General features: G+C 41.3%; 1 protein-coding gene across 1 annotated transcript in view; it reads right to left on the bottom strand.

The window, feature by feature from the left end:
- Positions 1–202: 202 nt before the first annotated feature.
- Positions 203–16,230, bottom strand: part of LOC120302981 (kinetochore protein Nuf2-like) — a gene marked incomplete at its 5' end in the record, with an annotated part of 29,341 nt that continues 13,313 nt past the window's right edge. The window contains 6 exons of the mRNA XM_039332034.1: positions 203–1,050; positions 1,860–1,995; positions 2,775–2,950; positions 4,196–4,336; positions 5,861–5,998; positions 14,539–14,601. Of these exons, the coding sequence (XP_039187968.1) occupies positions 931–1,050; positions 1,860–1,995; positions 2,775–2,950; positions 4,196–4,336; positions 5,861–5,998; positions 14,539–14,601 (774 nt within the window). The remainder of the gene's footprint in view (positions 1,051–1,859; positions 1,996–2,774; positions 2,951–4,195; positions 4,337–5,860; positions 5,999–14,538; positions 14,602–16,230) is intronic.

The raw sequence follows: 16,230 nt of genomic DNA, 5'->3' as shown, positions 1-16,230 counted from the left end.
GTGTCTTGGTTGGTTATTGGTCAGGCGAGCTTGCTTCTGGTCATGAAGGAAAGTAGCCATGAGCACACAACATACTGAATTTGGGGTTGCCAATTAATATTGAACTAAAGATTCCTTTAGATACAATTAACAATTTTTAAAGAAAATTTTATCCATATTATGCTTCTTATAAACACATTACCATTAATGCATCACAACAAGATTATCACATTTGGATTTTATTATGTAGAAAAATGAAACATGTAGGTTAGTAATTCTTATTTTTTTTCTTTTTAGCAGAATTCTAAATCATCATATGTAAGCCCACAATCAGAAACATGATGCTAGTAAGCACCCTGTCTCGTGCAAGTCATTCAGAGGACGTTCATAGGACCCCAAATAACAAGACTATAAATTCTTAGTAAAGCATGGTGTGCTCACTCAAATGTTTACAAGATTTCCTGCAAGGAGGTCAGTACCTTATAGATCAGTATCTTGGTAATCTTCTGAGATTTGGGCTGTTAAAATAATTGGTACTACAGAAACTATCTATAATAGTATGCATAAGATCTAAGATTTTAAAAAAGTAAATGGCCAATATTTGTTGCTGAAAATTCAAGTGATATTTTACAATGTGATTAAAAAGAACCAATTTAACAGAGAAAATGTTGGGTTATGGTTTATAAATTTTATATTCACAAATCTTTATGACTAAAGAAAATTTACAAATATATGTCCATTTGTAAGTTACTATTGTTATCTGATGAAAGTAAATTCAAGTTTGCATCTCTCAATTCTATTCAGTTAAAAATATTAACATAATGGAAAGCAGAAAATAGTCATTTGACACTTTTTCAACAAAGATTTGTAAGCTCTACAGTTCTTGCAATTAGCAGACTACTCCATATTTTTAGAACAAGAAAATGATGTAAAATAATTAGAATTATGATATCAAAAAAGTCCAGTTAATTGAGCAATTTTTTCTTCTCTGGATGATACGTAGCTGTTCACTGTCCTGGTCAGACTTTCATGGTATTTCTCCAAGCCAACCCTCAAGCTGAGGTAGATCTCCTTAAAGAGGCAGAAGAAAAGATCAGCAAACATTATTTTTTTATAAGAGACATGAGATCTGTATATACATTCCTTTAAGTGATGTATTTTTCATTTTTAAGAAAGAAAAGACATTTGCTAATCCTATCAAACCTCTTTTATTTTTTTAAAAAACATTTGGGATGAAATGTTCTTATCCTTACAATTTCTCAAGAGCCAAGTTGTTTAATTTCTTTAGGCTTAAGAGTTCAACCTTATCAAGGACAACCATACCCAGGGTACGTTTTGGCTAGGGGCTACCAAAGAGTTTTAAGTGGCAAAATGGGTTTGTTAAGCAATTCCAAGTCATACTGCACATATTTGCTCCCTTCAAACTTTCCCAGCTACATAAAAAATGCAAAAAGAACTGTGCCCCAAGTATTTGACTCCTATCTATTTTATCTGTGCCTCCAGGGCAAAGAAATGGAATGCTGGTGCAACATGAAGTCTTGTGCAACACTTTTTTTATCTTTGTTCTAGAGCCATTTAAGGGCTGGCTTTACATAGATTGTGAAACCTTAAAAACACCAGCCATTCGGGTATTATGCTATGCTAAGCGCTCAGCAAATGAATGCCCGGATAAGGCCGGCCAATGTTACTAAGATGATACCTGCCCCCTGGAAGGATTGGCATGCTCAGTCTCGATGTCTGCAGAGAGTGAAGCCAATGAATATACAGCCCTATGCATAAAGGCTTTCCGCCCTGCAGATGACATTAGCAGGTTGGATATCATGCCTGAAGGAGCTTTAACAAAAGCAACATCAGCATGAGCATCTGCTGCACTCACTCACCTTCTCTTTCACCTTCTCTTTCCCAACATTGTCACTGAGCTGTTGAATGACACCTTTGAGTTGCATGATTTCGGTGTCTGTTGCTGTCAGTTTTTCACAGACAGCTCCTCTCTTCTCTTGAAATTTATTGCAGTATCTAGAAAATAATATTTTTACTATTTAAAGGCACCATCCGCAAATTAAGATTTAATTAATCTTTTCATGCAGAAAAAAGTGGGTCATAAAGATTAAAAAACTGGGATCCTAATGGTTGAAGGCATTCCTAATAAGTTCCATTTCTTCTATGAAATTTGGGATAGGGAAACATTAACCAGCCCTAATTCTCAAAAGCAGACAGGACTGGAAAATGGTCCAAGTTCCTTCCACTTCACTCTGTATAGTAGGGTGAGTGGAAGAAAAAAAAGAGAACGGTACCAAATATTTCTGCACAACAAATCCATATCTTACTATCAACTCCTTGAAGTATCAATGGCAATAAAGGATAGCTTTTTAGTTTCTTAGGAATGTTATCTGAATACAGTACTATCTTCTGTTGTAAATATTGTCATGTGCATTAATGACAAAACTATCTAGGATCAAGGATAATTTTCCATTTGCTTGCATTCCTTTGGGATCCAAATCCTAATTTTGAGGTTTTTGATAATAAGAAAAATTACAGTGGAATTGGGAATGATTCGGAAATGACAAATAGATTTTACTAAAGTCGTTGCCATTATTAGTTACTTTTACCAGGGAGCTAAAGGACAGAAAAGCAGCATGAAGTTCAACTATATTGAAAGGTGTATCTTCAAGAATATACCTATTTTCCAGAAAGCAGTATATTTTAGTATTTTTTTTCAGATTGCTAATTTTGAATTGCATCCAAGATGCTAGCAAAATAAGCAGAATTAAACAACAATCTAACAATATTCATACTCAGTTATTGCCTGTTTCTGCAGTTCAGTATTCTCATATATCTTTTTAAGTTTGATTTCAACAGCAGCAAGTTTTTCACGTTTAACTGTGACTAATCTCTTCAATGACATTTCCTCCGTCTTAGCATTCTTGAATCCACTTGTGCTATTCTCAATCTGATCTTCTAACGTTCTGATCTGAAAAACAAGTTTTAGAATGCAAGTAGCAGACACATCACTAATTAGCGAAAATACTTCAAATGCTAAACAAGAGCTAAACAAATGCAACATCTGAGCAAGCCACATTTAGTAAACCAGTTTATTTTGCAAGAAAAGCTTTTGAAAGAGGTGTAATATTTACATAATATTCTTGCAAAGAGAAAAAAATAGACTAAACAGAGATATACGCTACTGTTTTCCCAAGGTTTCAAAGACTGATTTTCAATTTTTTTTTAGAGTTTTTCTATTATGGGTTCTTAAAGAAATGTGCTATTCTGCTCATACCAGATTGGCTTGACATTAAATGAGCTATTTATGCAATATGAAAATTCATGGCAACGTAGAAAACTTGCTAGGAGTTTGCTTGCATGAGTTGCTGCTAGTAAAACTGGGGGTCTCAGGCAAAATCTGTCAGAAACCCCTTCAATGGTTCTTTTTGGGGCTCTGCCATTCTAGTGGGAGGGGGGAGGCTTTCCTCTGCTGGGAGGGGGGTTTGTGGCTGTACTTCCTCTACTTTGTTCTTCAACTTTGATGTGTATCTTTGGGTGTGAAAAGGAGAATGGAATGTGCCAGGGTCCATATGCCTTATCTCCAGCCCGTTGTGAAATCTGGTGAAGCGCCTGGGAACCACCACTTATCAGCTCTGGTTCCCATAACAACTTCGCATCTGTGGATTGGCTGGACGCAAACTGGGCAGTTGGGCTCTGGGGTGGGGTTTTGTGAAACAAAAGTTTTAATGTAGCAATTAACACAGGAAAACTTTAGATCTTGCTTTGCTCTCTTGCTATCACTATCTCTCAATAAAGGTTCCTTTTGAAACAATGCCTGTTTCAAGAGTTCCGCTTTCTTGGGAGTAGTCGAGGCAGAACCTTACAAAATCTTACTCTGCCTCAATGTATCTTAAATATGATTTTGCCTTCCAATCCATTTCCCACAGGAATATAATTTTCCCAGTTCAAATTTAATATAAATTAAGAAAAATGGGGCTAGGTAATGGGTTTCCATTACTTTTTTTCTAATTTGAAGAGGAACTTGGCAAACTTCAGTAAAGAATATGTGTGTATCTGTGGGTATGTATGTATGAAGCAAAAAATGTTTCTTTTATGAACTCTCTGCTAATGTTGTGCTGAATCCATGATTTATTTCAGACTACATTCTACCAAGAATTACCTCAAAATATTTTATCAACAAGTTCAATAGATATTATATTTGAATAGCACAAACCTGGGCCAATATATTTGATAGCTTATCCATATTTACTCCTTGTGTTTGCATTTTCTTTCGGTACAATTGGACCTCCAGTTGACATGATGGAAACATCTCTACCAAGTCTCTATAAGCTTCATACTTCTCAATTACTTCTTGCTTTATAATAAAAAAATCAGAATCGAGGAGATTGGTATGGGTGGAGCTGCAACGTTTATAATATACCTATAGCCACATGAAACTGTCTAATCAGTCTTGTGTTCTAAATCTGAAGTACTATTGCTATCAGCAATTCCTTTCTTTCAATCTTTTATTTTGTAATTTAAAGTTTTCTACTGTGTTACAGATTATCTTACATTTGATATAATGAATTTTCAGATACCAAACAATGTTTCACATCTCAATCATTGATATTTTATAATCCTTTTTTTCAATTTGGTTAGGATAAAAATGCTCCAGGGGAAAAAACCAAAACATTTTTCCTGTGTTTTTCTCTATAGATTCATTAACATTTCTGTGCTGCACAAGATACACCTCTGCCTCCAGGGCAGGCCATTATTTTACTCCATGATATAACAACTTTCTTCTCAGTTAGTACCTCACTTTTTCCTAGAGATACCTATCAGTGGCATCCCACCTTCTAGCTCTATCCTTGACTTTTACAATTACAATTCTAAATTGGATTATTTACTTCTGTATTTTCCATTTTAACTGGAATTGGCTGCACACTGCCTTTAAGGCAAGATTTCACCTATTCTGTATTTCTCTCAGATCTGGTGTGCAAACTGTTCATCTGTGCATTGTATCTGCCTTAGTTGTTTGACTTATAAATTTTGTTTTAAATTAGCTGCAAATTTGCTGCTGATTAACAATAGGCAAACTAGTTGGCACTATATTAGGCTCTACTCATCTGGGTGAAACTAACAATTGATGAAGGTAAGGAGCTAAGTATATTTATGAGCTAAAAGAAATATCTGTGTATCTATATAGTGTATCTATTTACTCTTTTTATATCATAAGAATGATAAACTTTTATTATGCTCCACAAATACTAGAGAGATTAAAAACAAAAAAACCTCAACCATTCACTGGAAAGAAGAAAAAAATTACACTTGCCCTCAATTTTTAAAATTTGGTGAAACAGTGGTGCGGCACTCTAGTGCTTAACCTCAAAAAGAGGAAAGAGCCTAGGAGTCAGGACATATGAGATCTTGGCAATAGAGAACAGACTGCTTCCAGCCTGTGGCATTACTGCTGCAAATCTGTCTTCACAATAGTTCCTTTGATGGGGTTATCTGAGCTGGAAATAAATTGATTCAAGTAATGAAGAGCTAAATACTATGGAACCATGGTTAGGGAACAATACTAATCCTGAAGTACAGCTGAGTGACTGGGAGGACATGAATTTAAATATTTCTGTAGACATAGAAAAAGTAGAACAAAGTTGAGGCAGTTGTCAAATTTTGCAGTTCTGATACAATTTTTTTACTGGCTTTCATTATTACAATATATATGTAAGATACAGTTAATTGTATTAATTTTGAAAAATGTATATTCTTATGAACTTAATTTTAGGAAACCACAGAAGCTGAAGCTATGGGAGACAAATCTGACAAATATTGATTTTATCAATTTTAATTGCTATGATAAGGCAATTAAAATGCCTTTAATATTAAGATTCACCTTGTCTTTTTTAATCTTCTGCTGTGTCTGCTTCATCCGTTCCCTGCAATTAGTGAGTTTCTCTGGAGACTCTGTAATCCTGGATTTCAATTGCTCTTGTTCTTGTTTTAGATAACAGATTGCCAGTTTCAGATCGTTCTGTTTATTGAGAATACATTTTTTTTAATCCTAATGTTTTCAGTAGTTTAGAATCATTTGATTATCAAATAAATCTTAAGCAGCTAAATTTTCAATGTTAGTATATACATTTTGGAGAGAAGGAATAAGAGCCCAACACATAGTCATTAGATTTAAATGATTGATGGCAGATAAAACAGAACAAAAAAGGATAGATGGAAAGGAAATTGGTCTACTTCTGCCCAAGCAATATTTCTGAACTGTGCATTATGCAGAGGGAGAAGTTATTTGTCAAAAGATTAAAACACCCCCACACACTTATTAAAAAGATGTGAAGTAATTTCAGTTCAAATGGGGTACTTAGGATCATACAGGGATGTACATGTTAGTACATGTCAGCAAATTGTTAAACCAAATGCATATTTTCCCAAGAACTCAAAGCAACTGCATGATCTTGATAAAAGACCTGTTTCAAAAAGTTGCAAACTGGTATTACATGCACACCTATACATGCTTTCAACTATCTTTTTGCCTTTGAATCCAAAGTGCTGGTTTCTGATGTATGAATCAAAGAGCTGATGTGGTTCCAATCTTCAAAAAGCAAAAAAATAAAAGTGTTTTGCTTGATGCACAATGCAAATCCATTGTGCCTTGAAGCTTACCTGGACCATTCTAGAGAGGACACAGTCTCACTTAAGCAAAATGGGTGGAAATAGGTTTCAATCAAAAAAAATTAAGGGATAAATAGGGCAATGCTGGTATAACATATGTTTTTCCCCTCCTCCCCATCTCTACATAGCTAGCTTTTCTTCCCTCCCACCCTAAAATACCTCTGTTACAACAGACTCTGGGCCTGGGACCAGACATCATTCATTTTTTTGGATTTCTTCAATGGCAAAACATACCTTGATCTGGGTATGGGATGCCTGATTTATACAAAAAGGCTTGCATATCCCTAATGAAAAAAAAATCTCACCTCAAAAGTAATAAACATGAAGTGATATAAAATTTGACAGACTTGAGCACTGCACCCTAGCTAACAAAATGCAGTTCAGTGATGGGAAAAGTAAGGTCCTGCAACGAGGCAGGAAAAAAATCAAATGCATGGGTATAGAATAGGTTGTACCTGGCTCAACAGTAGTAACTATGAGAGGTATCTAGGTGTCCTAGTGGATCATCATTTAAGTATCACCCAGCAACAATAAAAAAGCCAATATAGTCCTGGGCTGCATCAACAGAGCGGTATCATCAAGTTCACAAAAAGTGAGTGCCGCCTCTGGCATGCGTGCCATTGGTTCTACCGCTTTGTACTGCATTAGTAAGGCCATGCTTGGAATATTGCATCTAGTTTTGGTCACCACAAAACAAAAAAGATGCTGAGACTTAGAAAGAGTGCAGAGAACAGCAACACAAATGTTAAAGGGTTTGGAGGCTAAACTGTATGATGAATGGTTAAGGGAACTAGGTATATCTAGCCCAGTAGTGGCAAACCTATGACACGCATGCCAGAGGTGGCACTCAGAGCCCTCTCTGTGGGCATGCGCACAATTGTCCCACCAGAGTAGCAAACACATGGCGTTTGGAAGTGACAGGGCAGGAAGTGAGCAAGCAAGCAGCGTTGGCCCGCCGGGGAATGCCCCAGAGATGACAAGGGACTGGCCCTCGCTGCCCTGGCCCCGGCCACGCTCACCCGTCTGCCATGACCACTGCAGCCATGCTCACCCAGTGGGCTACGCCCCCTGCCCCCCCCAAGGGCACCACTATGTTGATGCAGCCCTGGCGCTTTGCGATAAATAAGTGGGTTTTGGGTTGCAGTTTGGGCGGTCTCTAAAAGATTCGCCATCACTGGTCTAGCCTATTGAATAAAAGGACCATAGTGTCAGAACCCATATTTTAAAGGGCCTTTCCTTTCCTTTCCAAACCCGAATTGCACTCTCTTCTCTCCCTGGGTTCTGCCATACTCCTGGAGGGGAGGGGGGAAGCGCTTGAGGATTGTCTTGTTTTTCCTCTATTGCTACAATGTAACACTTTGCTGTTTCTGCATTTTTACCTCTGTGAACTTTCTCTCCCCTGTTGTCAGCTAGTAAAGGGGGGGAGGAGAATGGAATGTACTTCCGGCAACTGCTTTATCTCCACGTTGGCAAGGGAAGGTAGGAAGAGCCGCCTAAATATCGCTGCAGCCTGGAGACAGCCTGATGTTATCTCCTTTTTCCCACAACAAACTTAAAACCTTGGGATTGACCTGTTTGAACTGACTGAATGAACTATGGGGTGGGGTTATGCTTGGGATACTTTTTACCTATCGATCTGGTGGGAAACTGTCAGCTTCTCCTAATAAAAGCTCCTTTTGGAAGAAACCGCTTTCACAAGTTCTGCTTTCTTAGGATGAGATATTGAAGTGGGCCCTGACACATAGCTGTCTTCCAGGGCTTGAGGGGCTGTCACAGAAAAGAGGGCTTGGCTTATTTTCCAAAGCATTTGAAGACAGGACAAGGAGTAATGAATAGATCATTAAAGAGAGATCCAACCTGGAACTAAGAAGAAATTTCTTGACAGTGTGAACAATTAAGCAATGAAAAAGTTTGCTTCCCAGAATTGTGGGTGAACCATCACTGGAGGTTTTCAAGAAAAGATTGGACAACCATTTACTTGGGATTATATAAGGTCTCCTGCCATGGGCAGGGGGTTGAACTAGAAGACCTCCAAGGTCCCTTCCAGCCCTTTGATTCTATGATTTTAAAATATAACGTCTCTGAAATATTTTTCAAAGATACTCACTGTCAATGCTGCTAACATCACATGGTCTTGCTTTAACAACATATGGAGATGCAGCCATTTTCTTTCTTATGTTTTATTCTTAGAATTAGAGTTAGAATTAGATGATACTGGGGGGGGGGAGGAGGAGGAATGTGCATGGGAGTTTAGTTAGACATAACAATACTGTAACTAGGGTGAGAAGCAAGGTTTTTTGAAATAAGAGATAATAAGTAATGGTGGGTTGAAGAACTGGAGGAAAAGCCAGCATTTCAAACTAATTGGAGAATGTGATTTATGACTGTTAATTAGAGGAGGGAATTGTGCTTTGATATTATGTGCTCAGGGGAGGGGAATTCAGATTTTGACTTTGCCTATGTACGTGCCGATGCTATGCTACTCGAATAAAGATTCTTTAAGGTAAACAATGCCTCAAAGTTGTTTGAAGAGTTTCATCTGTCAGAACCATGACATTAAGCCCAAATCTCCAACTTTCTTAACCATCTAGGGGTCCCGAGGCCCAGTCGCTGTCCCTAGAATTGAGGGACAAGTTGACAAAGATTCAGGGAAGAGTTCAGGATGGAGAAAACGCCTGAAGCAAGCACCTGGCAGCAGCTGCTACCCCAGTGGGGAGAGCAACAGCCAGCGTGCCGTTGGAAAAAGAGCTTTTTCAGGCCTCCCAGCTGGGGGCAAAACCCAAGCTGCAAGGACAGCTGATCTGGTCATTGGAATGGACCCAGCCCAGCGGAGACTCCAGACAACTCAAGACGGCCTTGCCACCCTCAAATGCTTCAAAGGCAGACAAGGTTGAGCTACCATGAAGGGATTCTCGCATGTCGTGTTCCCCGGATTGATGGAGAAATACCAAATCGTTCACCACTGAGGACTCAGGTGAGTGAAAATACTTGTAGTCAGTCAGTGAAGTTGGTGGAAAAGTTCAAAGAGTTAAGCCAGCAATCAAGATGATCAACCAGGCAGACACCAACTCCAGCCAAGAGGAACCCCCAGCCCCTCCTTTGCAGATCAGGCAGCTTTCCTGCCCCTGAAGCCCCCTACCAGGGCCTCCAGCCCCACAGAGAGAGACAGCTCCAGTCGCCGCCCCTCCAGAAGCCCCAACCGCCGCCGATGAGATGAGGGCCTGGCAGCTGCCAGGACAGACAATCCCCAAACATATCAATCACCCAGTCTGGGCCCCCTGCAGCAATGGGGAATATGGCAGCCCCCGCAGGTGGGAGGTCAGCAGTCACTGCCAAGGCAACAGCAGTTGGGGTGGTCACAGCCCCTGAGTTTGCAGCAGCTAATAGAGGCCTTGCAACAACTTGGGGTGATGCAGAGGCCAGAAGACCAGCAACCGGTAGGAGGATGGTTGCAGCAAGGGGGTTGGTCGCCGCCCCTGAACATACAGCAACTACTGAGGGGCCCACAAATGATAGGGATCCAGCAACAACCCCCTCCAAGGCTGCAGGGAGGCCTACAGCAACCGAGGATGCCATAGCTCCCTGCTAACCAGCACTAGGGGGAATGCAGGGGGGCCTACAGCAACTGAGTATGCCACTGCTGCCGGTAATGCAGCAACAGCAGGAGGGGTGGCAACAGCCCCCGAACATACAACCACTGGGAATGCGGCAGCTGCCAGGGTGGGGTGAGCAGCAACTGGGGTGCAATAGCCACAGTGGGGGGGGGGCTAGCAACCATTGATTGCTCCACCTTATAGAGCAACCTTTGATGGGGACCCAGAGAAGCTGATTTTCTTTTCTCAACCAAGTGCGCTCTCATTTGAACCACTGTGCCTATCTCTACCCGGACCCAGCTGCTATGGTCAACGTGATTGCGTCCAGCTTAGAGGCATCCGGATGGCTGAATAATTTATATGATGAGCAAGCCCCCGAATTGGAGGACCCCCATCTCTTCCTCCTAGGATTGAGAGCAAGGTTTGAGGACCCATCCATTGCCCTCAAAGCAGAACATATCATAAGATAAAGCAAGCCGGCAGGCCTGCTTTGAAGTACGTGCGAGAGTTTTGCAAGACAGCTGGTCAGATAGAGAGGTGGCCTGAGCAGTCCCTAGTCTAATCACTTGAAAGAAGGATTAGACGATTACCTCTCTCAGGCCTGCATCTATCAAGCAGTACTTGATCAGCTGCAGGAATGGTACCAGACAGCGGTAAGGCTAGATGTTCAGCTCACCCACTATAGCAGTGCTTCTCAATTATTTTCTGTCATGCCCCCCTAGGAAGAAGAAAACATTTCGCGCCCCCCTGCGCGACTGTCTATCCAATTGGGTCCTTTGTGTGTGTCACGTGCGTCCAATATGACAGTATTTGCCGAGGTCAAACGAGCCCCCCTTTACGGAGCCTCGCGCCCCCCTGGGGGGCCCGCCCCACTATTTGAGAAGCACTGCACTATAGGAAGATTCCCCCACCTGAAGCCGAGTTGAGGCCAGAGTAACCAAAGTGGCAACCACCCCCCAGAAAACCTCCAACTGCTGCGGCTGGTGAAAGTCCCAGGCCACATGCAGGCCCGCCGATGCGGACAGCACGGACATCGAGCACCAAATTGCCCAGTCCCCTACTCCCAACAGCAGAACAGATCGGGACTAGCAACGGAAAAAAAACCTGCCCAGCAGCCAACGAGAGAGAAATCCAACTGGATCATACAGGAACCTGTTGCCCAATTCACATCACCCACACAGGAGGATGCTGGGACTTAGGCTGGATCTGCCCCTGCTCCACTCTCTTTCAACAGCAATGGTGAGTCAACACATCCCACCTTTCTCTCTACCTGCCAAACTCATAATCCCTAAGACGGGGGCACAGGTAGATTTAAAAGTGCTAGTCGATTCTCGATGCTCCCGGTGTGTCATTAGCTTGCCATTTGCCATGAAAATGGGCACACGAGCAAAACTGCTCTCCAAACCCCTGAGGTTTGAGCAAGCCGATGACTTTCTGATGGGAGGGACTTTATTCACGCAATTAACTGAGCCTCTACGCTTAGAAATAGATGAGCACTGGGAGTTCATTCGCTTCCTGGTGACTCCAAAAACGACTGAGGCTGTGATCCTAGGATTAGCCTGGCTGGACAAATGGAAGCCGTTTATTTGGTGGGAGAAGGAATAAGGACTGTGGAATAAGGGAATAAGCCCCCCATTTATTCAACAAACGTTAAAGGGAACTTTAACCCACCCAACGAGCAAGCGCACTTGGCTGCCTCACTGCCACCAGGCGAGCCACTCATCCCCAGGAAGTACCGGGACCTAGTGGAGGCATTTAGTGAGAAGGAATGCGACACCCTGCCTCCCCACCGACCCAATGATTGCTCCATCGAACTGTTGCCAGGAGCCAAACTCCCACGACTGAGAATATACGCTATGACCCCCCTCGAAATGGAGATGCAGCGATACGTGGACAAAAACCTAGAGAGGGGTTCAAGTCTGCTGTGGGAGCCCGTGTTGTTTAAAGAAAAAAAAGATGGGTCTCTTCATCTCTGCATGGATTATAAGGGTCTGAATGCTGTGAGTTTGAAACCCCCCCCACTAAAGGATTTTAATCGTTTTCACTTCACTCTAAAGTACATTCCAGGAGGGAAAAACTTCCTAGCCGATGCTCTAATCCAGTGGTTCTCAACGTTTGTGTGACGGCGACCACCATCACACAAACGCGCCACGCATGTGCACCGCGCATGCACGGTGCCACCCCATGCGTGGCGCGCATGCATGGTGCCGCCCCCATGCGCGGCGCACATGCGCGGCGCCGCCCCCTGAGGGGGAAAAATGGCGGATCGCCTTGTTTGGCGACCCCCGAGAAATGGTCGATCGACCCCAAATGGGGTCGCGACCCATAGGTTGAGAACCGCTGCTCTAATCAGACTGCCCATACAAAAGCAAGCGCAAAGAGATTAATGAGACAATTATCTCCAATCCACAAACTGCTGCTCAATTTATGCCTTGTAGGGCCCCTAATCCTGATGACCCTGGGGCAAAGAAAATAAAACAAGAGCTCCTCACTGATCAATGGTTCAGGGACAATCAAACCTCCCTAACATGCAGGGATAGTTTGGCATACAAGGGGGGAGGGAGAAATTGTACTTGCCAGAAGCCCTTCTTCTTAACACTCTCAAACACAGCCATGACGTAAAACAGGCTGGACACTGGTTATTTAAAAATTCTACATCTCATCCGCCGAGAGTTCTGGTGGCTGGGGTTAAAACGGGATGTGGAAAATTATGTCAGGAGTTGTACTGTATGTGCCACCATGAAAAGAATTCAAGGAAGACCCCCCTGGGTTACTGCAGCCAGTGGCGGACCCTTCTCAACCATGGGAAGAAATTGCTATGGACTTTATAGTAGACCTCCCTGAAAGTAGAGGCCATACAGACATCTGGACTATGATAGACCTGTTTTCAAAGCAGGCCCACTTCATCGCCTGCAAAGGACTCCTGTCTGTCCAACGACTGACTAAACTGTTCTTGAAACATATCTACCAGCTGCATGGAGCCCCTAAATTAATAATTTCGGACAGGGGGGTACAGTTCACAGCTAAGTTTTGGAGGAGCTTTCATAAATTAATTATATCATCTCAAAGTCTATCATCTGCTTTTCACCCGTCTAGTAATGGGGCTGCGGAAGCCGCCAACAAGATGGTGGAGCAATATCTCAGGTGCTATATTTCCTACCAACAGACTGACTGGACCGATCTCCTCCCTTTTACAGAGGTGGCTTACAATAACTCTGTTCATAGCAGCACTGGCTTCACACCTTTCAGAGTAGCCACAGGAAAAGAGTTCAGCCCGATACCTGAACACCCTCAAGTGCCCTCCGCTTCTCAGACACTTATTCAATGGGTGAGGGGGTGGGAAGAAGTTTGGAGAGCCACGAAGACTGCTTTAAAAAAGACTTCCGAGACCTATAAAAATCAGGCAGATAAAAAGAAGGCTCCTCAAAGAACATTCCAAGTTGGGGAAAAGGTTTATCTGTCGATTAAATATTTGCGCCTCAAATTACTCAGCAAGAAATTAGGACTAAAATTCTTGGGGCCTTTCCCCATCATAAAGATCATTAACCTGGTCACAGTAGAATTAAAACTCCCTAGGCTTTTAGGGAGAGTGCACCCTGTCTTCCATTGCACCTTGTTGAAACCTTTTCAGGGCTCCATTTTAAGATCTCCCCTTAAGAAGGCACCCGGACCCCTTGTGGTAGCGGGTCAGACTCACTATGAAGTAAAGCGTATTCTTGATTTTTGAATTTTTAAAGGGAAATTGCAGTACCTAGTACAATGGAAGGGATACTCACTGTCTGAAGCCACTTGGGTGAAAGCTAGCGATGTGAAAGCCGACAGTCTCATCAAAAGGTTCTATAGGAAACACCGTAACAAACTAAGAGACAGTCCCTAACATATGCCTTTGTTTACGTTACAAGATCTGTCCTTTTTGTAAGGGGGGCCAGATGTCAATGATGCAAACATTGAATGTTCTTGCTTTGACAACATGGAGATGCAGCCATTTTCCTTCTTATTTTTTACTCTTAGAATTAGAGTTAGAATTAGATGATACTGGGAGGGAGGAGGAGGAATGATCATGGGAGTTTAGTTAGACATAACAATACTGTAACTAGGATGAGAACCAAGGTTTTTTTGAAATAAGAGATGATAAGGTAAACAATGCCCCGAAGTTCTTCGAAGAGTTTCATCTGTTGGAACCACGACACTCACATTATATGGTATGTAAACTATTATGGATAAGCATATACTGAATCTTACAAGCTTTTGTAATTAGATTCTTACAATTACTGAACTTTGCATGAATGTTACTTACTAAATTTTGATTTTTTTCTGCAATTTTCATTCTTTTTTGGTGGATCACTTCTTGCAAAACATTCTACAAAAAAAATTGCATGACAATTAAGAAAACTTATTTGCAATGCTTATAATTTGTCCCAATCCCAGAAGATTTTAAGTGGCAAATAGCAATAGACAAAATCAAAATATTGAATTATAACATCCAAACTTTAAATATAAATGTTAGAGAATTTTAATTTCTCTATTGGTGAAAAAATAAATCAGAAGCTCTCACAGTTGACTGCATTTAGCTGATTCAAAACAACTTCTTTATATTCATATAAAAATATTTACAATACCATACATTCTTCTTTACAGCAACATACCTCAATTGAAGACTTCTTCCAGAGAGATACAGAGACAGACCTGAGATTGGAAATCCAGCTCCTAACTCAATACTCTTTTGCACAGACTCAGTAGCACTTTCTTCACATTGGCTGACTGAGTTACCACATGACTCTTCCTGCTCATGAATATTCGAACACTCCTCCCTTCATGACAGGAAGAGACATCAGACCTATTAATACATTCTCCATAGTGAATACTACCCAATGGCTTAGTCATCATGTCTGCCAAATTATCCTCAGAAGAACAATGATGTAAACTAATCAATTTTCCTTTTACAGCTTCCCTGACATAACAATACTTAATGTCTACATGTTTACTTCTGTTCTTCACCCTATCACCAGTTGCCATTTTTATACAGGCAGCATTGTCTTCAAATACCTTTACAGATTCTTTTACATTAATATTTAAATCTTGCAACAACTGTACATCATTATTTGGCAATACCTTTTTCTTATATACCCACTTACAATCCACAGCTTTGGTTTCCTGTGGCAAAGTCACTGATTTAAATACTTCATGGTCTCCCATGGATTTCATCTCTTTATGCATGGCCTCCTTCCATTTTTCTTGTTCAGCTTTTGGTAATGCCAACACCTCTTTATAACTTCTTGGCTCATACCACACATTGCAAACCTTTACCTTGCTGGCAGAATACCTGTCAGGTGGAATTCCTTTGTTACATCGCTCTGACCTACGTGGCATTAACTGCTCCTGTGTCTCAATTCTATCTGGCTTCATGTCTTGTTCAGCCTCTCCTCCCTGAACATCGACATCTTCAATAATGATTTTTCCATCATTAGATGAGTTATTGTCACTAAATAGATCACCATCATTAAGTGAGACATACCCAGAATTTGCATTAATTCTGTCCCAATTTTGTTCTGCAAAATTAGCAGACCTTGAAATTATAATTCTTTTACTTCCATCGCTAAAGCGATATCCTTTTGACCTTGGCTCATAGCCCACAAACTTGAGCTTTCTTGCCTTTTGCTGTCCCTTTCTTCTGATTGCTTTTGGAATATGTACCCATGCAGTACTTCCAAAAATTCTCAAATGTGCCAGTGATGGCTTACTCCCATATAGAATGGCATATGGAGTATTATTAATGGAGGAACTCCACAGCCTGTTAACTATATAATTTGCAGTCAATATGGCTTCTCCCCAATATGACCTGCTCATACCAGAATCCTCTAATAATGAATCTTTCATTGTTTGCAAAACACCATTCCTTCTTTCAGCTACACCATTCTCTGCTGCTGTGTAAGGATTTGTACGTCTGTGTAATATCCCCAACTGCCCCAACCATTGGTGGAATTTAGTT

This window comes from Crotalus tigris, unplaced genomic scaffold (assembly GCF_016545835.1).
Source record: "Crotalus tigris isolate CLP2741 ecotype Arizona unplaced genomic scaffold, ASM1654583v1 scf7180000024443.78462, whole genome shotgun sequence".
Lineage (NCBI taxonomy): Eukaryota > Metazoa > Chordata > Lepidosauria > Squamata > Viperidae > Crotalus > Crotalus tigris.
This window is presented reverse-complemented; position numbering and strand designations above follow the sequence as displayed.